The following is a 27,587-nucleotide window of genomic DNA, read 5'->3' as shown; positions in this document are numbered from 1 at the left end:
AAACTTCCATCAATATGAAGAAAAACAGGTTTGAACAGGGACTGAAAAATATCTATTTCCCATATAAATTGTGAGATAAATATACTTAATAAGTGCATTCTCCTCTATATGTGTGATTTTCTAGATGTACTAATATAAATTTCCTCTTGAATGAGCCAGACTGAGTTATAATTTTGTACCTTGAGCAGGTGAAAAGGAAATTATTTGGGACTTTCACCTTCCTCTAGTAAGACACCAATTGGAAGTTGTTAACCAATATTCCCATTAGAGAAGCTAAGAAATGAAATGATGAAAAAATTGAATTGCAAGTCTAATAAATTGCTCTGTGTTAAAACTTTTTCCCCTAAAATTATTTTATTTATAGCCAGACAAATGTATGTTTTCCGCTATCTGTTAGTATGGAATATCCAATTAGCTTAATCTTTTTTTTTCTTTAACATCTTTATTGGAGTATAATTGTTTTACAATGGGGTGTTAGTTTCTGCTTTATAACAAAGTGAATCAGTTATGCATATGTTCCCATATCTCTTCCCTCTTGCATTTCCCTCACTCCCACCCTCCCTATCCCACACCTCTAGGGGGTCAAAGTGCACTGAGCTGATCTCCCTGTGCTATGTGGCTGCTTCCCACTAGCTATCTATTTTACATTTGGTAGTGTATGTCCATGCCAGTCTCTCTTTGTCCCAGCTTACCCTTCCCCCTCCTCGTATGCTCAAGTCCATTTCTAGTAGGTCTGCCTCTTTATTCCCATCTTGCCACTAGGTTCTTCATGACCTTTTTTAAGATTCCATATATATGTGTCAGCATACAATATTTGTTTTTCCCTTTCTGACTTACTTCACTCTGTATGACACACTCTAAGCCTATCCACCTCACTACAAATAACTCAATTTTGTTTCTTTTTATGGTTGAGTAATATTCCATTGTATATATGTGCCACATCTTCTTTATCCATTCATCTGTTGATGGACACTTAGGTTGCTTCCATGCCCTAGATATTGTAAGTAGAGCTGCAATGAATTTTGTGGAACATGACTCTTTTTGAATTATGGTTTTCTAAGGGTATATGCCCAGCAGTGGGATTGATGGGTCGTATGGTAGCTATATCTTGAGTTTTTAAAGGAACTCCATAGTGTTCTCCATAGTGACTGTATCAATTGACATTACTACCAACAGTGAAAAGAGTTTCCTTTTCTCCACAACCTCTCCAACCTTTATTGTTTGCAGATTTATGATGATGACCATTCTGACAGATATGAGTTGATATCTCATTGTATTTTTATTTGTATTTGTCTAATGATTAATGATGTTGAGCATTCTTTCATGTGTTTGTTGGCAATTTGCTTATCTTCTTTGGAGAAATGTCTATTTAGGTCATCTGCCCATTTGTAGATTGGGTTGTTTGTGTTTTTGATATTGAGCTGCATGAAAATTTTGGAGATTAATCCTTTGTCAGTTGCTTCATTTGTAAATATTTTCTCCCATTCTGAGGGTTGTCTTTTCAACTTGTTTATGGTTTCCCTTGCTGTGCAAAAACTTTTAAGTTTCATTAGGTCCCACTTGTTTATTTTTGTTTTTATTTCCATTTCTCTAGGATGTGGGTCAAAAAGGATCCTGCTGTGATTTATGTCATGGAGTGTTCTGCCTATGTTTTCCTCTAAGACTTTGATAGTTTCTGGCCTTACATTTAGGTCTTTAATCCATTTTGAGTTTATTTTTGTGTATGGTGTTAGAGAGTGCTCTAATTTCACACTTTTACATGTATGTACCTGTCCAGTTTTCCCAACACCACTTATTGAGGAAGCTGTCTTTTATCCACTGTAAATTCTTGCCCCCTTTATCAAAGATAAGGTAACCATATGTGCATGGCTTTATCTCTTGGCTTTCTATCCTATTCCATTGATCTATCTTTCTGTTTTTGTGCCAGTACCACAGTGTCTTGATTACTATAGCTTTGTAGTATAGTGTGAAGTCAGGGAGCCTGATTTCTCCACCTCTGTTTTTCTTTCTCAAAATTGCTCTGGCTTTTCAGGGTCTTTTGCGTTTCCATAAAAATTGTGAAATTTTTTGTTCCAGTTCTGTGAAATATGCCAGTGGTAGTTTGACAGGGATTGCACTGAAACTGTAGATTGCTTTGGTAGTACAATCATTTTCACAATGTTCATTCTTCCAATCCAAGAACACAGGATATCTCTCCATCTACTTGTATCATTTTTAATTTCTTTCATCAGTATTTTAAAATTGTCTGCATAGAGGTCTTTTGTCTCCTTAGGTAGGTTTATTCCTGGACATTTTATTCTTTTTGTTGCAATGGGAAATGGGAGTGTTTTCTTAATATCATGTTCAGATATTTCATCATTAGTGTATAGGAATGCAAGTGATTTCTGTGCATTAATTTTGTATCCTGCTATTTTATGAAATCCATTGATTAGCTCTAGCAGTTTTCTGGTAGCATCTTTAGGATACTCTATGTATAGTATCATGTCATCTGCAAACAGTGACAGTTTCACTTCTTTTCCGAATTGGTTTCCTTTTATTTCATTTTCTTCTCTGATACTGTGGCTAAAACTTGCAAAACTATGTTGAATAAGAGTGGTGAGAGTGGGCAACCTTGTCTTGTTCCTGATCTTAGTGGAAATGATTCCAGTTTTTCACCATTGTGGACAAGGTTGGCTGTGGGTTTGTCATATATGGTCTTTATTATGTTGAGGAAAGTTCCCTCTATGCCTATTTTTCACTAGAGTTTTTATCATAAATGGTGTTGAATTTGTCAAAAGCTTTCTCTGCATCTACTGAGATGATCATATGGTTTTTCTCCTTCAATTTGTTAATGTGGTGTATCATATTGAATGATTTGCATATATTGAAGAATCCTTGCATTCCTAGGATAAACCTCACTTGATCATGGTGTATGATCATTTGAATGTGCTGTTGGATTCTGTTTGCTAGCATTTTGTTGAGGATTTTTGCTTCCATGTTCATCAGTGATATTGGTCTGTAATTTTCTTTCCTTGTGACATCTTTGTCTGGTTTTGGTATCAGGGTGATGATGGCCTTGTAGAATGAGTTTGGGAGTGTTCCTCCCTATGCTATATTTTGGAAGAGTGTGAGAAGAATAGGTGTTAGCTCTTCTGTAAATATTTGATAGAATTCACCTTTGAAGCCATCTGGTCCTGGGCTTTTGTTTATTGGAAGATATTTAATCACAGTTTCAATTTCAGTGCTTGTGATTTGCCTGTTCATTTTTTCTATTCTTCCTTGTTCAGTCTCAGAAAGTTGTGCATTTCTAAGAATTTGTCCTTGGCTTCCAGGTTGTCCCTTTTATTGGCGTAGAGTTGCTTGCAGTAATCTCTCATGATCCTTTGTATTTCTGCAGTGTCAGTTGTTACTTCTTCTTTTTCATTTCTAATTCTGTTGATTTGAGTCTTCTCCCTTTTTTTCTTGATGAGTCTGGCTAGTGGTTTATCTATTTTGTTTACCTTCTCAAAGAACCAGCTTTTAGTTTTATTGATCTTTGCTATCGTTTCCTTCATTTCTTTTTCATTTATTTCTGATCTGATTTTTATGATTTCTTTCCTTCTGCTAGCTTTGGGGTTTTCTTGTTCTTCTTTCTCTAATTGCTTGAGGTTCAAGGTTAGGTTGTTTATTCGAGATGTTTCCTGCTTCTTAAGGTGGGCTTGTATTGCTATAAACTTCCCCCTTAGAACTGCTTTTGCTGCATCCCATAGGTTTTGGGTCGTTGTGTCTCCATTGTCATTTGTTTCTAGGTATTTTTTAATTTCCTCTTTGATTTCTTCAGTGATCACTTCATTATTAAGTAGTGTATTGTTTAGCCTCCATGTGTTTGTATATTTTACAGATCTTTTCCTGTAATTGATATCTAGTCTCATGGCGTTGTGGTCAGAAAAGATACTTGATACAATTTCAATTTTCTTAAATTTACCAAGGCTTGTTTTGTGACCCAAGATATGATCTATCCTGGAGAATGTTCCATGAGCACTTGAGAAAAATGTGTATTCTGTTGTTCTTGGATGGAGTGTCCTATAAATATCAATTAAGTCCATCTTGTTTAATGTATCATTTAAAGCTTGTGTTTCCTTATTTATTTTCATTTTGGATGATCTGTCCATGGGTGAAAGTGGGGTGTTAAAGTCCCCTTCTATGAATGTGTTACTGTCGATCTCCCCTTTTATGGCTTTTAGTATTTGCCTTATGTATTGAGGTGCTCCTATGTTGGGTGCATAAATATTTACAATTGTTATATCTTCTTCTTGGATCGATCCCTTGATCATTATGTAGTGTCCTTCTTTGTCTCTTTTAATAGTCTTTATTTTAAAGTCTATTTTGTCTGATATAAGAATTGCTACTCCAGCTTTCTTTTGGTTTCCATTTGCATGGAATATCTTTTTCCATCCCCTTACTTTCAGTCTGTATGTGTCTCTAGGTCTGAAGTGGGTCTCTTGTAGACAGCATATATAAGGATCTTGTTTTTGTATCCATTCAGCCAATCTGTGTCTTTTGGTGAGAGCATTTAATCCATTTACATTTAACGTAATTATCGATATGTATGTTCCTATTCCCAATTTCAAAGTTGTTTTAGGTTTGTTATTATAGGTCTTTTCCTTCTCTTGTGTGTCTTGTCTAGAGAAGTTCCTTTAGCATATGTTGTAACACTGGTTTGGTGGTGCTGAGTTCTCTTGGCTTTTGATTGTCTGTAACATTTTAGTTTCTTTGTCAAATCTGAGTGAGATCCTTGCCGGGTAGGTAATCTTGGTTTTAAGTTTTTCCCCCTTCATCACTTTAAGTATGTCCTGCCACTCCCTTCTGTCTTACAGAGTTTCTGCTGAAAGTTCAGCTGTTAACATTATGGGGATTCCCTTATGTGTTATTTGTTGTTTTTCCCTTGCTGCTTTTAATATTTGTTCTTTGTATTTAATTTTTAATAGTTTGGTTAATATGTGTCTTGACGTGTTTCTCCTTGGACTTATCCTGCATGGGACTCTCTGTGTTTCCTGGACTGGATTAACTGTTTCCTTTCCCATGTTAGGGAACTTTCCAACTATAATCTCTTCAAATATTTTCTCAGTCCCTTTCTTTTACTCTTCTTCTTCTGGGACCCCTATAATTCGTATGTTGGTGCATTTAATGTTGTCCAAGAGGTCTCTGAGACTGTCCTCAGTTCTTTTTATTCTTTTTTCTTTATTCTGCTCTGCAGTAGTTATTTCCACTATTTTATCTTTCAGGTCACTTATCTGTTCTTCTGCCTCCATTATTCTGCTGTTGATCCCTTCTAGAGTATTTTAATTTCACTTATTGTGTTGTTCTTCATTGCTTGTTTGCTCTTTAATTCTTCTATGTCTTTTTTAAACGTTTCATGTATTTTCTCCATTCTCTTTGCAGGATTTTGTATCATCTTTACTGTCATTACTGTGAATTCTTTTTCAGGTAGACTGCCTCTTTCCTCTTCATTTATTAGGTCTGGTGGGTATTTACCTTGCTTGTTCATCTGCTGTGTGTTTCTTTGTCTTCTCATTTTGCTTAACTTCCTGTGTTTGGGATTTCCTTTTTGCAGGCTACAGGTTTCTAGTTCCCGTTGTTTTTTGTCTGCCCCCAGTGGCTAAAGTTGATTCAATGGATTGTTTAGGCTTCCTGGTGTAGCGGACTAGTGCCTGTGTTCTTGTGAGTGAGGCTGGATGTTGTCTTTCTGGTTGGCAGGTCCACATCTGTTGGTGTGTTTTGAGGTGTCTGTGGCCTTATTATGATTTTAGGCACCCTGTCAATAATGGATTAGGTTATGTTCCTGTCTTGTTAGTTGTTTGGCATAGGATTCCCTGCACTGTAGCTTGCTGGTCTTTGAGTGGAGCTGCGTATTGGTGTTCAGATGGAAGTCTCTGGGAGATTTTCACTGTTTGATATTATGTGGAGTTGGGAGGTCTCTTCTAGACCAATGTCCTGAACTTGGCTGTCCCACTTCAGAGGTACAGCCCTGATGCCTGGCTGGAGTACCAAGAGCTTGTCATCCACATGGCTCAGAATAAAATGGAGGAAAAAAAGTAAGTAAGAAAGAAGAAGATATAATATAATATAATAAAGTTATTAAAATAAAAATAATTATTAAAAATATTTTTCAAAAATAATTTAAAAAAGAAAGAAGAGAGTAACCAAACCAAAACACAAATCTACCAGTGATAACAAGCACTCAAACTATACAAAAAAAAAACCCAAAAAACAAAAAACAAAAACGGACAGACAGAAGCCTAAGAGAAATGTTAATAGCAAAGCTATACAGACAAAATCACAGACAGAAACATACACATACATACTCACAAAAAGAGCAAAAGGGGAAAATATATAGATATCATTGCTCCCAAGTCCACCTCCTTCATTTCGGATGATTCATTGTTTATTCATGTATTCCAGAGATGCAGGGTACGTCAAGTTGATTGTGGAGATTTAATCCGTTGCTTCTGAGGTTTCTGGGAGAAATTTCCCTTTCTCTTCTTTGTTCTCACAGCTCCTTGGGTTCAGCTTTGAATTTGGCTGTGCCTCTGCATGTAGGTCTCCTGAGGCATCTGTTTTTCTTTCAGAGAGGATGGGGCTAAAGGAGCAGCTGATTTGGGGGCTCTGGCTCACTCAGGCATAGGGGATATGGAGTGCGGGGTGAGCCTGAGACAAAAAAGGCCGGCATGACATTGCAACAGCCTGAGGCATGCCATGTGCTCTCCCTGGGAAGTTGTCCCTGGATCATGGGGCCTTGGCAGTGGCGGGCTGCACAGGCTCCCTGGAAGGGAGGTGTGGATAGTGACCTGTGCTTGCACACAGGCTTCTTGGTGGCTGCAGCAGCAACCTTAGCATCTCAGGCCCATCTCTGTGGTCTGCGCTGATAGCCATGGCTTGCGCCCATCTCTGGAGATCCCTTAAGCTGGGCTCTCAATCTCTCCTGGTGCACCAGGAAATAAAGAGGCAAGAAGTACTCTCTTGCCTCTTTGGCAGCTCAGACATTTTCCCAGACTCCCTCCCGGCTAGCTGTGCTGCACTAGCCCCCTTCAGGCTGTGTTCATACAGCTAACACCAGTCCTCTTCCTGGGATCAAACCTCTGAAGCACAAGCCTCAGCTCCCAGCCCCAATCCACCCTGACGGGTGAGCAGACAAGCCTCTCAGTCTGACGAGTGCTGGTCGGCACCTATCTTCTGTGTTTGAATCTCTCTGCTCTGCCTTCCACACCCCTGTTACTGTGCTCTCCTCCATGGCTCTGAAGCTTCCCTGCTTCACCACCCACAGTCTCTGCTGGTTAAGGTCTTTCCTAGTGTGTGGAAACCTTTCCTCCTTCACAGCTCCCTCCCACTGGAGTAGGTCTTGTCCCTATTCTTTTGTCTCTGTTTTTTCTTTTTTCCTTTGCCCTACTCACGTACATGGGAAGTTGTCTTTTGGGAGGTCTGAGGTCTTCTACCAGAGTTCAGTATGAGTTCTGTAGGAGTTGTTCCACATGTAGATGTATTTCTGATGTATTTGTTGGCAGGAAGGTGATCTCCACATCTTACTCTTCTGCCATTTCCACCACCCCCCCAATGCCAATTAGCTTAATCTTGTGGTATGGGTGTGCCTCATGATTATCTAAAGGAGTTATTGTCACATTCTTATTATTTTTTCCTCTTGAAGAAGGCATTTTTAATTTATTCTTATATATTGCCCTATTCAAGCCATTAGACATGAGAAGCTGGTAGCAAAATTAGGTTTTTGAAATGCCAATTCATGTAAAGCTTAAACAATGATGAAAATAATAAATAGTATAGTGAATTTATGATTTCATAAATGATACATTATACTGTTGAATTTTCCAGCAAGGTAAAGGATTCAGAGCTATTGCCCAGAGATTCTTTTCTATAACTCATAGTTGGTCATGCAGAGTTATTAACATTCCAGTATCAAGATACTTAGAAAATTGATTTAGAAAAACAAGAAAGAGTTGCAGCAAACTGCCTTTAAAAGTTTACAAAGTGATTATTTTCTCTTCAGAAACAATCTTTGAGGAAGTACTTCTTGACTAGCAACATACAGATTGCCTATAATTAAATCTTACTAACTGATTTTCATTAATAAAGAGGCCTTGCTGAATTATTGGATATTTTAAAATGAGTACATTGTATTCATTTCAGCAGTACCTTTTAAGCAAATGCCCTGGCGTATTTTCAAGAAGGGATACAAGATAATTTGTGTAGGTTAACAGTTTATATATACAGTACGGCCTTGCATTAAAAGTGAGTAATGAGCAAAATAGGAACTAGAGGAACTCACCTATTGGGGTGAGGGTAAGAGATATTTATATTGAGGGAGTAAAAAGGGTAAGTGATGATGTGTAGTCAAAGTATCTCACAATCTAGGAAAGCAGATAGCCATGAGGGATCCAAAAGCCATGTTTTCCTCTACCACAAAATAATGCTTGTTATGTTTTCAGTGCCAGTGTGTTTCTTGACAAAGAATGCTATGGCAGAATATACTTGGAAATTGTCCACTGATACTTTAAAGTGCCTTCTTGAATGAGTAAAGCAGTTTTAAAGACATCTTTTCTTCTTTAATTGAGGGAGAAATATGTTCTCAAGTGCAATGTTCCGGCAGTGTATTATGATAGAAAGAAAACTGGATAGGAAGAATTAAACATGTCTGGAGGCTCTGACAATATTTTGATTCTTTGGATCTTAATTGCCTCATCTTGAAGATGGTGTACAAAATTATATTTACATCTATATCTAGCATCCTTTCCAAATGCACCTTTAATATTCTTTAATAATTCTGCAATAAAAAGTTCAGAGACTGTAAAGTGAGCAAATGACCAAATAAGTATACAACTGCATCAGATATATTTTCCAGAGCACAGTATTTCAAGTGCAGGTAGATACACATTAGTGGATCCTGAAATCAACTTAATGTATTCCATCATCATTTATCAGAAAGAAACAGAATATAATGGAAAATACAAGAATGCATGGCCAGACGTAAGGACAAATATTGTATCTTGAAACTTTTATTGTGGTAGCCTACCTACTGTATATGTATGTGTGCAATGGGTCTAGAGTAAAATATATTTCTTATTGTCCATAGGTATCAATAATATTTGTGAACTATTTAGAGTGTCTGTTTTGGTTAAAGGAGAAAAGAGGCCTCTACTCAATAATAGCTGAAGCCTTGCACCTTCATTTGGGGCTTGAACACTTGTGTTGGGACTTGAACTCTTGTGATGGGACTCAAACCGAGGTTAAATGCAGATTAGGGCATGAACCCACACAGCCTGGACTCAAACCTGGCCAAAACCCTGATTGGGAATTGAATTCATGAGGCTGGGACTTGAACCCAGCCAAAACCTACAGTCTTCCAACTGAGATCACACATCTGGTTTCAGGACTTAATGAAGCTCAGGTTCTTGATGTCTCATCCAGAAAGAATTCAGTGAGAGACAAAGCAATAGGTAAGAAGTGAATTTATTTATTCCACAGAAAGAGTGTAGACCATCTCAGAAGGCCAGAGCAGCCTTGGAAGAATCACACTCCACAGACAGAGTTGGGGCCCTCTCAGAATGTGAAAAATGCACAGAGGGTACAGTGTCAGTTTTTATAGGGGTAGGTAATTTCATAGGCTAATGAGTGAGAGGGGTATTCCAGCTATTTCAGGAATTGGGCTACTGCCCACGTTTTGATACTTATGGTCTGTCTTGGAACTGTCATGGCACCTGTGGGTGTGTCATTTAGCTTCCTGATGTGTTACAGTGAGTGTATACTGAGGCTCAAGGTATAGTGGACGTCAACTTGTCCACCATCTTGGACCTATTTTGTTCTAATCAGTTTATGTCATGTCCTTGGGCTATGTCATTCTTTCAAGGGTTGTGCCCTGCTCCCTTCCCTCCTGTTTTGGTCGGGTCATGATAATCAGGGAATTGATGGCTACATTGTCATTGCTGAAAAACAAATAAATTAAATTTAACAAAAATTCGCCAGTTCATCAATAAATTATTAACCAATGTAAACATTAGTATTCTAATAGTTTCTAGTAATTTATTTCTCAGCGACTAATTTAATTATAAAACATAAACAACAAAATGATAGTAAGATAAAGTTTTAGAGGGAAAACAGTATATCTAGAGGAAAAAATAATCCCAGCTATTTCTCTGGAATAAATTTGTCCAAATTTTAAATGTATTTCAATAAAAATTGCATTGAAGTAAAAATAAGGAGGCTCTTTACATAATAGGAATGTAAACTAGCTGTAAGATCCTTCTTGGCTTGCTCTGGTTAAACAGCTGGCATTAGCAGGGAAGATTTTTTTCACTAAGAAATATTCCTGTACATTTTCTGTGACTTAACTTCCTCATCTTTATAATAAAGAAAATCTCTCAGAGGTCTCTATTAGTTATGAAGGTATATGATTACATGAGGTTTTATCCTTAGTTTTTCACAGCTAAAATTATTTGTCACTTTTATTTTGTTTAATTCATATTATTTAGAACACTATTAATTTGCATTACTTTTTTGGGGGGTGTCTCCTCTAAATTTTCTACATTCTTTTCAAAACTATAATTTTGTAAAACATTTTTAATGTTGCTGTTGTAGAATTTCCCCATGTAAATTTCCATTATTAGGAGACAAAGAAAACTCTGAAGCAAAGCAACAAACTCAGAAAAAAATTAGTATGCAATAGTTCTTCTCTTCCTTTTTTCTTGTGTGTGTGTGTTTGTGTATGTGTGTGTGTGTGTGTGTGTGTGTGTGTATGTATTGATAAAGACTCTCTCTTTGACCAAATTTAGTCAGGTTTCTCTAAGTCCTCTTTTCAGCTAAGCCTTGACCTTGGCCCCTGTCCTTTCTAGGCCTGTACAGACCATCTGTAGCAAGACTCCTGCTATGTCAGTGTAGAGTAATTCCCCTACCATTGATATCTAACACCTTGGCCTGGCTTCACTAAGAATTCTTTTAAGTCTGGTTAGCAAGAATTCTCCTACCCTTGATGTCTCTTCTTAAATATTTTTTATCCACCAATGCCTCCTCTCATTTCCCCCTCCTTTGCCTATAAAACCCCCCTTTTCCTTGTATTTGGAATTAAGCTCAGTTTATAATGAAGTCTCTTTATTCCTAGTTCCTGAATAAAATGTGTTTTTACTACTTTACTGTCTGGCTCTGATTCCTTTAAACAGTGTACATGCTTTAGAAAATGTTCAGAGCAGGGAAGACTCCATTAAATTCAGTAAACCTGTACAAGGCACTACCTGAAAAATGCAAAGAAATAGAATCTGACACAGTAAAAAGAATATGTTTACACTTTGACAGTATTTACCTCCTGTCTTCGCATTAACAAAGGAAGTCCATATGAAAGTATGACTTAATTTGACAGCTTAGGGAAAATTTTTGAAATGCAAATCAACATTCCTTATAGATAGCCTTAAGACTAAGGATATTTCAGGTAAACAAACTGAAAGCAACATGTTTATTAAGTGGATATCGAGAATTTGGAAAATTTTTTTCATTAATTTTAAAAGAGTGGTCTCTTCTATCTCTTAGTCCCTTGTTGGTTTACTCTCAAGTAGATCACAGAGGTCATAGGCCTGGCCTCATAATGAACAATTGGATTGGTTAGTCAATCAACTAAATTTGAAAGATATCTCAGGTTCATTTAAAACAAAAATGAAGAGACCCACAACACCTCACTCAAAGCAAAGAGATATGCACCTATTCATTAAAGTGATTAAGAGCCTCAACATCCATTATATGATAGTCAATTATTTAGGCCAAAATCTTGAAGATATCTTTGGACATTTTATCTCTCTTAAGTTCCATGAATTTTTATTTTTATTACCAAAATATCATTCAAATATGTTTAGATTCTTTATCATATTACTCTAGTTCAAAATCTTATGTTTCTCTTGAAAATCTCTTGCAATAGACTCAAAATTGATTTCTCTGTAGCTATTTTCTTTCTCTTGCATTAGAACTTTTACAATGATACTAGAATTATCATTTGAAAAAACATCATGCATATGTCACCAACTATTAGGATAAAAATCATAGCTGTTAACACAACATGATAATGTACATTGTCTTTCATGTTACCCATCATACCTTGTCAGCCTCAATTTACACCACTGTCCAAACAGCTACTCTGTCTAGTCAGACTTACTGAAGTACTTTCCATATATGAGCATACTTTTATCCCATGGCTTAGAATGGCCATCAACTTCTCCTTCATTTTGATATCATACCAACACATACTCTCCTTGGCTAACATTTAGTCAAGCTCCTCTGATTCCTCCTATAAACTAGTCCTTGACTTTTAGGCTTCCATGTGTTTCTCTGCATTGCCTAGTGTTAGTAAGAATTTTGCTAAGTCAGTTTAGAGGGAATGCCCCACACTTCATATCTGATCAAATTCATCATTCTCCACCATCATCCTCCAGGTGATATCTAATTATCTTGGTCTGCCTTCAGCAAGAATTCTATTAAGTATGTTTAACCAGAATCCATGCTAGACAACTAACTGCTGAAAAATCGTCAATAGGAAGACATTGGAACTCACCAAAAAGACACCCCAAATCCAGAGACAAAAGAGAAGCCACAATGAGATGGTGGGAGAGGAACAATCACAATAAAATAAAACCCCATAACTGCTGGGTGGGTGACTCAAAAACTGTAGAACACTTATAACACAGAAGTCCACCCACTGGAGTGAAGGTTCTGAGCCCTGCATCAGGCTTCCCAAACTGGGAGTCCAACAACAGGAGCAGGAATTACTAGAAAATTAGACTTTGAAGGCTAGTGGGATTTGATTGCAGGACTTTGATAGGACTGGTAGAAACAGAGACTCCACTCTTCGAGGGCACACACAAAGTAGTGTGCACATCGAGACCCAGGGGAAGGAGTAGTGACCCTCACAGGAGACTGAACCAGACTTATCTGTTAGTGTTGGAGGGTCTTCTGCAGAGGTGGGGGGTGGCTGCTTCTCACCATGAGGACAAGGACACTGGCAGCAGAAGTTCTGGGAAGTACTCCTTTGTGTGAGCCCTCCCAGAGTCTGCCATTAGCCCCACCAAAGAGCCTGGGTAGGCTCCAGTGTTGCATCATCTCAGGCCAAACAATCAACAGGGAGAGAACAAAGACCCACCCAGCAGCAGACAAGCAGATTACAGTTTTACTGAGTTCTGCTCAACAGAGCAATAGCCAGCTATACCCACCACCAGTCCCTCCTATCAGTAAACAGGCACAAGCTTCCTAGATAGTCTCATCCACCAGAGAGCAGATAGCAGAAGCAAGAAGAACTACAATCCTGCAGCCTGTGGAAGAAACAACACATTCACAGAAAGATAGACAAGATGAAAAGGCAGAGGGCTATGTACCAGATGAAGGAACAAGATAAAACCTCAGAAAAACAACTAAATGAAGTGGAGATAGGCAACTTTCCAGAAAAAGAATTCAGAATAATGATAGTGAAGATGATGCAGGACCTGGGAAAAAAGAATGGAGGCAAAGATTGAGAAGAAATGTTTAACAAAGACCTAGAAGAATTAAAGAACAAAGAAACAGAGATGAACAATACAATAAATGAAATGAAAACTACACTAGAAGGAATCAATAGCAGAATAGCTGAGGCAGAAGAACGGATAAGTGACCTGGAAGACAGAATGGTTGAATTCACTGTTGCAGAACAGAATAAAGATAAAAGAATGAAAAGAAATGAAGACAGCCTAAGAGACTTCTGGGACAACATTAAATGCAACAACATTCACATTATAGGGGTCCCAGAAGGAGAAGAGAGAGAGAAAGGACCTGAGAAAATATTTGAAGAGATTATAGCTGAAAACTTCCTAAACATGGGAGAGGAAATATTCATCCAAGTCCAGGAAGTACAGAGAGTCCCATAAAGGATAAACCCAAGGAGAAACATACTGAGACACATAGTAATCAAATTGGCAAAAATGAAAGACACAGAAAATTATTGAAAGCAACAAGGGAAAAATGACAAATAACATAGAAGGGAACTCCCATAAGCTTAACAGCTGATTTCTCAGGAGAAATTCTACAAGCCAGAAGGGAGTGGGATGACATATTTAAAGTGATGAAAAGGAAGAACCTACAACCAAGATTACTCTACCAGCAAGGACCTCATTCAGATTTGATGGAGAAATCAAAAGCTTTAAAGACAAACAAAAACTCAGAGAATTCAGCACCACCAAACCAGCTCTACAACAAATGCTAAATGAACTTCTCTAAGTGGGAAATACAAGAAAAGAAAAAGACCTACAAAAACAACCCTAAAACAATTGACAAAATGGTCATAGGAACATACATATCAATAATGACCTTTAAAGTGAATGGATTAAATGCTCCAACCAAAACACAGGCTTGCTGAATGGATACAAAAACAAAACCCATATATATGCTGTCTACAAAAGACTCACTTCAGACCTAGGGACACATATAGACTGAAAGTGAGGAGATGGAAAAAGATATCCCATGCAAATGGAAATCAAAAGAAAGCTGTAGTAGCAATATTCATACAGATAAAATAGACTTTAAAATAAAGAATGTTACAAGAGACAAGGAAGGATACTACATAATGATCAAGGGATCAATCCAAGAATAAGATATAAGAATTAGAAATATATGTGCACCCAACATAGGAGCACAACCATACATAAGGCAACTGTTAACATCTATAAAAGAGGAAATTGACAGTAACACAGTAATAGTGGGGGACGTTAACATCTCACTTACACCAATAGACAGATCATCCAAAATGAAAATTAATAAGGAAACACAAGCTTTACAAGACACAATAGACCAGATAGATTTAATTGATATTTATAGGACATTCCATCTAAAAACAGCAGATTAAACTTTCTTCTTAAGTGTGCATGGAATATTCTGCATGATAGATCACATCTTGGGTCACAAATCAAGCCTCAGTAAATTTAAGAAAATTGAAATCATATCAAGCATCTTTTCTGATCACAATGATATGAGATTAGAAATCAATTACAGGGAAAAAGAATGCAAAAAGGCACAAACCCATGGAGGGTGAACAATACGTTACTAAATAATCAAGAGATCACTGAAGAAATCAGAGAGGAAAAAAAAAAACAAACCTAGAGAAAAATGACAATTAAAACACGATGATCTAAAGGCTATGGGATGCAGCAAAATAAGTTCTAAGAGGGAAGTTTATAGCAATACAAGCCTACCTAAAGAAACAAGAAAAATCTCAAATAAACAATCTAAACTTACACCTAAAGGAACTAGAGAAAGAAGAACAAACAAGACCCAAAGTTAGAAGAAGGAAAGTAATCATAAAGATCAGAGCAGAAATAAATGAAATAGAAACAAAGGAAACAATAACAAAGATCAATAAAACTAAAAGCAAGTTCTTTGAGAAGATAAACAAAATTCATAAACCATTAGCCAGACTCATCAAGAAAAGGAGGGAGAGGACTCAAATCAATAAAATATGAAATGAAAAAGGAGACGTTCCAACAGACACTGCAGATATACAAAGCAACCTAAGAGACTACAAGCAACTCTATGCCAATAAAATGGGCAACCTGGAAGAAATGGACAAATTTTTAGAAAGGTATAACCTGCCAAGACTGAACCAGGAAGAAATAGAAAATATGAGCAGACCAATCACACGTAATGAAATTGAAACTGTGATTAAAAATCTTCCAACAAACAAAAGTGCAGGACCAGACGACTTCACAGGTGAATTCTATCAAACTTTTAGAGAAGAGTTAACACCCATCCTTCTCAAACTCTTCCAAAAAAATTGCACAGGAAGGAATACCCCAAAACTCATTCTATGAGGCCACCATCACCCTGATACCAAAACCAGACAAAGATACTACAAAAAAAAAAAATTACAGACCAATATCACTGATGAATAGAGACACAAAAATCCTCAAGAAAATACCAGCAAACAGAATACAACAACACATGGAAAGGATCATACACCATGATCAAGTGGGATTTATTCTGTGGATGCAAGGATTTTCAATATACGTAAATCAATCAATGTGATACACTATAGTAACAAATTAAAGAAGGAAAACCATATGATCATCTCAATAGATGCAGAAAAAGCTTTTGACAAAATTCAACACCAATTTATGTTAAAAACTCTCCAGAAAGTGGGAATAGATGGAACCTATCTCAACATAATAAAGGCCATGTATGACAAACCCACAGCAAACATCAGTCTCAATGGTGAAAAACTGAAAGCATTTCCTCTAAGATCAGGAACAAGACAAGGATGTCCACTCTCATCACTGTTATTCAACATTGTTTTGGAAGTCCTAGCCATGGCAATCAGAGAAGAAAAATAAATAAAAGGAATACAAATTGGAAAACAAGAAGTAACACTGTCACTGTTTGCAGGTGACATGATAATTTACATAGAGAATCCTAAAGATGCCATGAGAAAACTACTAGAGCTAATCAATGAATTTGGTAAAGTTGCAGGATACAAAATTAATGCCCAGGAATCTCTTGCATTCCTATACACTAATGATGAAAAATCTGAAAGAGATATTAAGGAAACTCTCCTATTTACCATAGAAACAAAAAGTTTAAAATACTCAGGAATAAACCTACCTAGGGAGACAAAAGACCTGTATGCAGAAAACTATAAGACACTGATGAAAGAAATTAAAGATGATACAAACAGATGGAGAGATATACCATGTTCTTGGATTGGAAGAATCAATACTGTGAAAATGACTATACTACCCAAAGCAATCTGCAGATTTAATGTAATCCCTATCAAATTACCAATAGCATTTTTACAGAACTAGAAGTAAATATTTTAAAATTTGTATGGAGACACAAAGTACACCAAATAGCCAAAGCAGTGTGAGGGAAAAAAAAGGAGTTACAGGAATCCTACTCCCTGACTTCAGACTATACTACAAAGCTACAATAATCAACACAATATGGTACTAGCACAAAAACAGAAATATAGATCAATGGAACAGGATAGAAAGGCCAGAGGTAAACCCACCCAACTATGGTCAACTAATCTATGACAAAGGATGCAAGGAAATACAGTGGAGAAAAGACAGCCTCTTCAATAAGTGGTGCTGAGAAAACTGGACAGCTACATGTAAAAGAATGAAATTAGAACACTTTCTAACACCATACACAAAAATAAACTCATAATGGATGAAAGACCTAAATGTAAGGCCGGACACTGTAAAACTCCTAGAGGAAAATGTAGGAAGAACACTTTTTGATATAAATCACAGCAAGATCTTTTTTTATCCACCTCCTAGAGTAATGGAAATGAAACCAAAAATAAACAAATGGGACCTAATGAAATTTAAAAGCTTTTGCACAGCAAAGGAAACCATAAACAATATGAAAAGACTACCCTCAGAATGGAAGAAAACATTTGCAAATGAATCAACAGCCAAAGATTTATCACCAAAATATATCAACAGCTCATGCAGCTCAGTATTAAGGGAAAAAAAAAAAAAAAAACCCAATCTAAAAATGGGTGGAAGACCTAAATAGACATTTCTCCAAAGAAGACATACAGATGGCCAGGAAGCACATGAAAAGCTGCTCCGCATCACTAATTACTAGAGAAATGCAAACCAAAACTTCAGTGAGGTACCACCTGACACCAGTTAGAATGGGCATCATCAGAAAATCTACAAACAACAAATGCTGGGGAGGGTGTGGAGAAAAAGGAACCTTCTTGCACTGTTGGTGGGAATGTAAGTTGATACAGCCACTATGGAGAACAGTATGGAGGTTCCTTAAAAAACTAAAAATAGAATTATCATATGACCCAGTAATCCCACTATTTGCCATATACCCAGAGAAAACCATAGTTCAAAAAGGGTCATGTACCACAATTTTCATTGCAGCACTATTTGCAATAGCGAGGATGGAAGCAATCGAAAAGCCCATCAACAGATGAATGCATAAAGAAGATGTGGTACATATATACAATGGAACGTCCCTAAAAAGGAACGAAATTGGGTGACTTGTAGAGGTGTGGATGAATCTAGAGACTGTCATACAGAGTGAAGTAAGTCAGAAATTGAAAAATAAACATTGTATATTAACACATATGTAGAATGTAGAAAAACGGTACAGATGAACCAGTTTGCAAGGCAGAAATTGAGACACAGATGTAGAGGACAATGGACACCATAGGGGGAAAGCAGTGGGGGTGGTGGGGGAGGGGTGGTTGTGGTGTGATGAATTGGGAGATTGAGATTGACATATATACACTAATATGTGTAAAATGGATAACCAATAAGAACCTGCTGTATAAAAGCTAAATAAAATAAAATTCAAAAAAAATCCACTCTACACTTTTAGCAATTTTTCCATTCACTCACCCCCACCTTGTTCCTTGACGGTAAATTCCTAATTGTCCTTGCTGTATTTGAAATTGAGCCCAATTGTGTATGGAGTTTTCTCTCTCCTCTTGCAATAATCCCTGAATACAATCTATTTTTACTTTTTTAACTACTGTCCAGGTTTGCTTCTCTTTAACAATGTTAATAATGCTCCATATCTCCACTCAAATATCATACCATTGAGTCCAGAGTGCTAACTAGCACACCATGGGGCCTGTTGCATTGTCATACCTTTCAATCAATACATTGAAACTCTTCATCTACCAGGCGCCAGTATGTGATAGTCATGGAAGCTCCCAAGAAGAATTAGAAAACAATGTGTATAATTGTGGACTAAGTGAATTACTATATATTTAGGAAATAATTTTGAAGGCTGAGGAAGTTTGGAAGAAACTTAAATATATATATATATATATATATATATATATATATATATGAACTGATATATATATATTTTATAGTAGACTTGAGATTCCCAGGCCTAGTATCAGGAATAAAAGAATCAAAGATTTACCTATTACACGTATTTATAAGAAAGCCAAAATGTAGTTAGATGTTGGAATTTGTGCTTTATTGGAAACCTGCTGCTTACTGTATAATTGTAAAAGCCTTCAATTCTCAAAGCCTCTGACTTACTACTGAGACAGAGCTAAAGAAGAGAGAGCCAGCTGAGCTTTGTTCCAGAACTTAAAAAGGTAAGTTTAGAATGAGTGATTTGCAAAATTTATTTTCTGTTTTACAAAGTGAATGCTTCATGGGACATCTAAGAGTCATTTCCCTTTGCAAAGATAATATGATAAACAAACAACTTCTGAAAAAATCCCCCCTAAATACCTGATGAATTCAATGTTGGATGTAAGCAACCTGCTAAATACCTATTAATTTGACTGAGACTTAAATTTCACTTACCTTATGATGTCTGACTTTACGTTCTCAAACTTTGGGGATTCTATTTTTTTGTCAAAGAGGCATTCTGTAAGAAACTCAATAACAGCTCCTCCTCTCTTTTCCCAGATTTCAATAGTATTGTCTTATTATAATCAAATCATTTGTTTCAACAATCTAATGAAAATGAAGATCTATGTCTCCTTCCCAAAATATATATTTTTATACACATATATATACAATATTGAGAGATATGTAAGAATCAATAAGTCCCAAGTAAAAAGACTTATCCTAGCAAATACCCATATAAATCACACTTTTACTTAGAAAGAGAATATCCATGAACAATATGATTTGAGAGCATCTGAAAACCCCAACCTCAAAACTACCTCTCAGAAATTCCTAATATTCAGTTTATTCATTTCTTCCTATATATATGTTTTTGTGTTTTTTGTTTTCTGTTTTTTGTTTTTTGTCCACACTGTGTGGCATGACATTGGATCTTAGTTTCCTGACCAGGGATAGAACTCGTGCTACATGTAGTGGAAGCATGGAGTCTTAACCACTGGACCACCAGGGAAGTCTATATATATATATATATTTTTTTTTTTTTTTAATAAAATATTACCTTGAGGAGTTGTAGACAAAGTCCATAACACTTAACTGTAAACCAGTTCAATGGATCAACTTGACAAAACCCACCTGGAAGCATGACCAGTTTATATTCAATACATTCAGGAAAGATATAGACAAGCAAGGCAAGATAGTACTAGAAATAAATTTCACAAATATTATTCTAGAAGTTACCTTGGCTGTGTCCCTGCTGTTCTTTAAAAGATAACAAGAATCATTTTGGAAAATTTTGAAGAAGAGCAATTTCACATTGAGGCCAGGATAACTTTTCCATACACTTCAGAAAACCTGCTAAGTCAACAGAGTCAGAATTTTGGAGGGTTTACCAGAAGTTGTAGTCTTTCAAAAATGGGAGTTTCTTTTTGTATGTATGTATTTGAAATAGTTAAAAAATGTTTTACAAAGTGCTAAACCTCTGGATGATATACAGATGGATTTATTGTGTTCAGAGTTTCACTCACAGTCAAAATCATTACCAATGTGCATGTAGCAATGCTTGTCTCAGACTGTATTGCTAAATTCAGCAGGAGGACATGGATATTAGCCAGCGATAAAAATGTTCTGGAAGAAATGAGATGATGGGAAATAAGCACAAGAATTTGTTGTGTCTCGTAAAGTATCTTAGATCGCTTGATTTAAATAGAATTGTGTGTATGAATCAGGTAAATACTGGTATTGGACCATAGAATCTGTGTATCAAAGTGAACAATTTGGGTACCTATCATTTGTTTTTATGAAGGCTATTGATTTTTATATGTTAATTTTAAAATATTCTATCTTGCTAAAGTATTTTACTATTTGAGTTATATTATCAAGATATTTTAGGAGTTTCTAACATCCATCTACAAATTGAAATAGCTACCAATTTTTATTTTCATAGCTAATTAATATTGTGTATATTCATTCAGGACAATCTTCACGACAATATTAAATAGTAATGCAGATAGTGATCACGTTATATTTTTTTCTTGACCTTAGTGGGAATAACATTTTTGTTTTTCACAGTAAGATTCTGGCTTTAACATTGTAACATATTTACCTATTTCATTACCTTAAGATATAGTCATTCATTTGTGCTTTCTTGAAATCTTTAATAAAGAATAAAAGTAATATTATTTAAAAGACTTTTTCAGTATAATGGAGATAATTAGCAACTTTTTCTTCTGAGAACCATTAGTATGGTGATTTATTAGTAATTAATGTATAAATTTATTAATAATTATTATTATGTCTATATAAATAGATATCTGAATATTCAACCAAGCTTGCATTTCAGTATTGAAGTCTATTTGGTTATGATGTCTTTTTTTTTAAGTTATTAGAACATGCTAATAAATTATTTAAGATTTTAAAACTATTATCCATAAGTAATATTTCTCTACAGCTTTCCTTTCTGGGTTATCTTTATCAGAATTAGACATAAATCCTGTGATTCCATTATAAAATAATTTAGGAGATTTTTATTTACTTTCTATGCTCTGAAATAATTTATATAGCATTGGAACTATGTGGTCTTTAAATGTTTGGTAGAATCTCCTCTGAAACCAGCTGGACTTGTTGCCTTTTTAATAGAGGTAGTTCCTTGAAAACTTTTCTCTATTTATTTTGTATATATTTGTCTGTTTAAGTTTTCTAACTCTACAAGGGACAATTTTAGGAAACTGTATTAACCTGAGAACTTATCCACATAGGTTTTCAATATTATTTTCAAAGAGGTACATAAACTTATTTGATAATGTTTTAAATTTCTATTGTATCAGTAATCATTTCCTCCTTATAATTTTTTTATGTTTGCTGTCTCTGTTTTTTGTTTGTTTAAATTAGCTAGTAGTTTGTCTATTTCTGTTGATTTATTTTCAGTCTTACTGTTACTCTTTCCTTGCTAATACCCATGAAGAACACTTCACGGTTTTTCTAAATAAAGTATCTTTTAATTTTTACTGAACAACTCAAGGAATTATTACAAGGAACCAAATTAAATTTTTGTAAGTTGCAGCAATCTACATGGTGGAAATCTATATATAATTTATAGATTTAAATAATTAGTTCTCCAGCTAAAAGTATGTCTGAAATGATGGGTATTTTGTTTTTCAGGTCAACTCTGTGACCATTATAAAAAAGGTCAAAAAAAAAAAAATAGTGACAGGAGACTTGTCACACTCCATGCACATAAATGCTTCTCCTTATGTCAGTTTGTCTTTCACTGGCTTTATAGATACAAAAAAGTGCAGAGTGCATAGAAGTACAGAAGACTTTTAAAGATCAGAAAAGTTGAGTCATCCACTGTAATCTTAATAAAAAGTAATTAGGGATGAAAATAAAGAGTATTTGGTGAATGCAGCCTTGGTCTGTTTGATTTCTATAATTATTAATGGATGACCCTTGTTGGCAAATAAGAATTTGGTTTTTTTTGGCCTATAGAAATGGGTACTTACTTAATATTAAGCTGCAGACAGCATCAGATAGTACCTGATGGATTTTATATCAAAGACACTTTTCCTTTATTAGTGGTCATAGGTTTAACATATGTTATGTAAATGTAGTGCTTGCCTGAACTTTATAACATATTCATTAAATGTATACAATAAATAATGATCAGTTGCATCTTCAGTGTTCATGCAAAAGCAGTGGTGAGAGATTAAATACAATCGTTTTTAAAAAACAAATCCATTTTACTTGGACTAGTTTTTCATGCATATGTTTTTTATTTAAATTTCTATTTTTTATTCAGATATTCCATTAATTTACTATTTCATTTTAAAGTTAAATTTAAAATCAACTGCTTCTTGTTTTACATAGCTTAGTATTAAAATGTCATATTTACTTATATGAAAAATCTGATAATATTATATATCACCATCATTGGAATGTCAGTGGTATTTGCCAAGAGGCAGAGACTGTCAATTATGAAAAAGGAAAATTGTGGAAAGAAAAGAGTCACTTTCCACTACAAAATATTTTAAAATATTAAAATGCTGCATAAAATCACACTACTTCATTAGTACTCCCCCTACAAAAGAATATGATATTTATGGAAAGTACTAAACTGAAACACTTTGTAGAATGCTATAATTTAATTACACAGAGATAAGAGGTTAGCAAGTCTTTGCTGTTCCTTTGGGATTTGACAGTCTGTCAGTGGAGTAGGAAATATATGATGGGAGTCTATTCACTAGGATTTATTCCCATTTTCCTCTTGGTTTTTTGTAGTACATTGACAAAATCATTTAAACTTTCTGTGTCGGCTTTCTTGTCTGCAAAATGAGAGAAGGAAAGAAAGACAACTTAAAACTACATCTAGATTAAGCATTCTGCAAAACCTCTTTCTTCATCTCATTGTCCTCGCCATCATCATATTAATTCTTTATCCATCTAAGATCTGGTTATTTTCTCTGTTCTTATTCTGTCTTCTATTTAGTCATTCTGTTTCATTCATGCTGGCTTTCTGTGAGTTTCCCAAACTTTTCCAACCATGATCCTTTGCAAGGAATTGCTTTTCCTGGTGCTGTTTCCTTTGCTGGAATTCTCTTCCCCCAAATAAACACTTGGTTTTAATCTTTAAGATTATTATGTACATGTGACCTCCTTTGGGAAGTATTCTCTCACCTATGAATTTAAATTGAAACCCATTCCTTCCCACTAGAACTCCCTAGGCCCCCTTCCTAATATTCATTCATTCATTCAAAAATATTTATTTATTATGTGCCAGACACCGCTTTATATTATGTGCCAGACTCTATTTTAGGTCCTTGGGACACAAAATGAACCCCTGCTCTCTAGGGGCTTAAAATCTAGAATAAGGTGGGGAATTGGAAAGGAAAACAAAAAATAAAAACGCACACATATTTGTACATGTATTAATAACATGTTTGATGATACCAACTGCTATGAAAAAAGTAAAATTATTATAGAATCATTTTTTAAATATAAAGATATAGTACATTAGGATGAACTTCTATGGGAAAAATGTAATGACTATACAATTTCCAGGAAGAATAGGAACAAGGACACATTTTACACTATTAAAGAACTTGTGCATATAGTTTTTAAAAGGACAATAGTGAGTATCAAATTATTGTCTTTTATATCCCAATGGACATAGTTATAAAAATGTAACATTTTTATTAAAATAATTACTACTTAAAGTAAGCTGGGAATTATATACTTTAAAATTTAAAAATTTAAAAAGATGAGGTTTTTAGATGTCAACCTAGAAGTATGCAAGTTGGGTACTTAATCTTTCAAAATTCCTTTAAAGAACACTTTAACAAAAATGTTTTAAGATCCGTGCATTAACTTGATCAGGGTTACAGATCTAACAAGGAATCAAATTAGTCAGGTCATAGGACTCCAAAGCCAGACACTTTCCGTTGTGCTAGTTACTTCTTATTAATCTGTCTCTCTTAACTGAAAACTTTCGGTCTCTCATGAATGGACCATGGATATTTGCTGAATAATAGCATGGATAGGTGAGAAACGTTTATTTTTTGAATGAGTAAATAAATGAATGTCTAAAATTATCTTGACTCACAGTTAAACTCAGGTGAAAATGGTAGATAGACCTTTTACTTGTCCACCAACACTCAACAGTTACATTTTCTAAAATGCATTGAGCTGAGGATCAAGGGCAACCTCATAAGACGCCATAGCATGAAATTTTTCCCACGAAGGACATGTAACATCCTGCTGAGTACCTTGAGTAAGATGAGGTGGCTACCAACCTGGAATGCTCCCAAACAGAAATAATAGAATTCTATATAAAGTCAAGGTAATAGGGGGAGCTACTAAAAATAGTAGTATAATAGAGTCTTCATGGAGTTTGGCAAACACATCTAGAGAATCCTCCTTGATTCTCTTTATAGCTTTACTTTTTAAATTTTTAATTAATTTTATTGGAGTATAGTTGATTTACAATGTTGAATTCGTTTCTGCTGTACAGCAAAGTGAGTCAGTTATACATATACATATATCCACTGTTTTTTTAGATTCATTTCCCATATAGGTCATAAAAGAGTACTGAGTAGAGTTTCCTGTGCTATACAGTAAGTTTTATTAGCTTTCTATTTTATATATAGTACTGTGAATATTTCAATCCCAATTTCCCAATTTATGCCTCCCCCCTTCCCCCCTTGGTAACCATAAGTTTGTTTTCTACAACTCTGACTGTATTTGTGTTTTATAAATAAGTTTCTTGGTACCGTTTTTTAAGATTCCACATATAAGTGATATCATATGATATTTGTCTTTCTCGGTCTGACTTACTTTACTCAGTATGACAATTTCTAGGTCCATCCATGTTCCTGCAAATTGAATTATTTTGTTATATTTTATGGCTGAATCATATTCCATTGTGTATATATACCATATCTTCTTTATCCATTCATCTGTCAATGGACACTTAGGTTGCTTCCATGACCTGGCTATTGTAAATAGTGCTGCAGTGGACATTAGGGTTCATGTATCTTTTTGAATTATGGTTTTCTCCAGATATATGCCCAGGAGTAGGATTGCTGGATCATATAATAGCTCTATTTTTACTTTTTTAAGGAACCTCCATACTGTTCTCTATAGTGGCTGTACAAATTTATGTTCCTACCAAGAGTGTAAGGAGGGTTCTCTTTTCTCCACACCCTCTCCAGTATGTATTGTTTGTAGATTATTTGATGAAGGCCATTCTGACCAGTGTGAGGTCATACCTCATCGTAGTTTTGATTTGCATTTCTCTAATAATTAGTGATGTTGAGCATCTTTTCACGTGCTTCATGGACATCTGAATGTCTTCTTTGGAGAAATGTCTATTTAGATCTTCCACCCACTTTTTGATTGGGTTGTTTGTTTTATTTTTCTGATGTTGAGCTGCATGTGCTGTTTGTATATTTTGGAGATTAATCCCATGTTGGTTGCTTCAATTGCAAATATTCTCTCCCTTTCTGTGGGTTGTCTTTTAATTTTGCTTATGATTTCCTTTGCTTTGCAAAAGCTTTTAAGTTTAATGAGGTCCCATTTGTTTATATTTGGTTTTGTTTTCATTACTCTAGGAGGTGGATCAAAAAACTTCTTGCTGCAATTTATTTTCAGTGTTCTGCCTATGTTTTCTTCTGAGTTTCATAGGGTCGGTCTTAAATTTAGGTCTTTAATCCATTTTTACTTTATTATTGTGTACAGTGTTAGGGGGAATTCTAATTTCATTTTTTTACATGTAGCTGTCCATTTTTCCCTACACTGCTTATTGAAGATACTGTCTTTTCTCCATTGCATATTCTTGCCTCTTTGTTGTAGATTAATTGACCATAGGTGCATGGACTTATCTCTGGACTTTCTATCCTGTTTCATTTATCTATATCTCTGTGTTTGTGCAAGTACTGTACTCTTTTGATGACTGTAGCTTTGTAGAATAATCTGAAGTCAAGGAGCCTTGTTCCCTTATCTCCATTTTTCTTTCTCAAGATAGCCTTAGCTCTTCAGGGTCTTTTGTGTCTGCATGCAAACTGTAAAATATTTTGTTCTAATTCTGTGTAAAGTGCTATTGGTAATTTGATAGAGATTGAATTGAATCTGTAGATTACTTTGGGTAGCGTAGTAACTTTGGCAATATTGATTCTTCCAATCCAAGAACATGGTATACTGCTCCATCTGTTTGTGTCACCTTTTATTTCCTTCATCAGTATCTTATAGTTTTCAGAATACAGGTCTTTTGCCTCCTTAGGTAGGTTTATTTCTAGGTATTTTATTCTGTTTGGTGCGATGGTAAATGGGATTATTTCCTTAATTTCTTTCCTGATCTTTCTTTTTGGGTATAGGAATGCAAGATATCTTTTGTATTAATTTTGTATTCTGCAACTTTACCAAATTCAATGATTAGCTCTAGTAGTTTTCTGGTAACATATTTAGGACTTTCTGCATATGGTATCATGTAATCTGCAAACAGTGACAGTTTTACCTATTTTCCAATCTGGATTCATTTTATTTATTTTCCTTCTCTGATTGTTATGGTTAGGACTTCCAAACCTATGTTGAACAAAAGTGATGGGAGTGGACAACCTTGTCTTCTTCCTGATCTTAGAGGATATGTTTTCAGTTTTCCACTGTGAGGAATGATGTTTGCTGTAGGTTTTTCACATGTGGCCTTTATTATGTTGAGGTAGGTTCCTTCTATGCCCACTTTCTGGAGAGTTTTTTATCATAATTGGTGTTGAATCCTGTCAAAAGCTTTTTCTGCATTTATTGGGATAATCAGATGGTTTTTATTCTTCAGTTTGATAATATGGTGTATCACATTGATTGATTTATGAATATTGAAAAATCCTTTTGTCCCTGGGATAAATCCCACTTCATCATGGTATGATTCTTTTAGTGTGTTGTTAGATTGAGATTGCTGGTATTTTGTTCAGGATTTTCGCATTTATGTTCATCAGTGATATTGGCCTGTAATACTCTTTTTTTGTGACATCTTTGTCTGGTTTAGGTACCAGGGTGTTGGTGGTGTCGTTGAATGAGCTTGGGAGTGTCCCTTCCTTTGCAATGTTTTTGGAAGAGTTTGAGAAGGATAGGTGTTACCTCCTCTCCAAGTGTTTGGTAGAATTCACCTGTGAAGCCATCTGGTCCTGGAGTTTTGTTTTTTGGGAGTTTTTTATATCACAATTTCAATTTTAGTATTTGTGATTGGTCTGT

The 27,587-nt window shown here is 35.3% G+C and overlaps 1 protein-coding gene across 1 annotated transcript in view; it reads right to left on the bottom strand.

Moving 5' to 3' along the window:
* Positions 1-27,587, bottom strand: part of RIT2 (Ras like without CAAX 2) — a gene marked incomplete at its 3' end in the record, with an annotated part of 597,419 nt that overhangs the window by 417,009 nt on the left and 152,823 nt on the right. Inside the window, 1 exon segment of the mRNA XM_032603705.1 lies at positions 9,905-9,936. Within this exon segment, the coding sequence (XP_032459596.1) occupies positions 9,905-9,936 (32 nt within the window).

The sequence above is a fragment of the Phocoena sinus genome, chromosome 14, assembly GCF_008692025.1.
Source record: "Phocoena sinus isolate mPhoSin1 chromosome 14, mPhoSin1.pri, whole genome shotgun sequence".
Taxonomy (NCBI): Eukaryota; Metazoa; Chordata; class Mammalia; order Artiodactyla; family Phocoenidae; genus Phocoena; species Phocoena sinus.
Note: the sequence above shows the minus strand (reverse complement) of the source record. Positions and strands in the feature narration are given on the sequence as shown.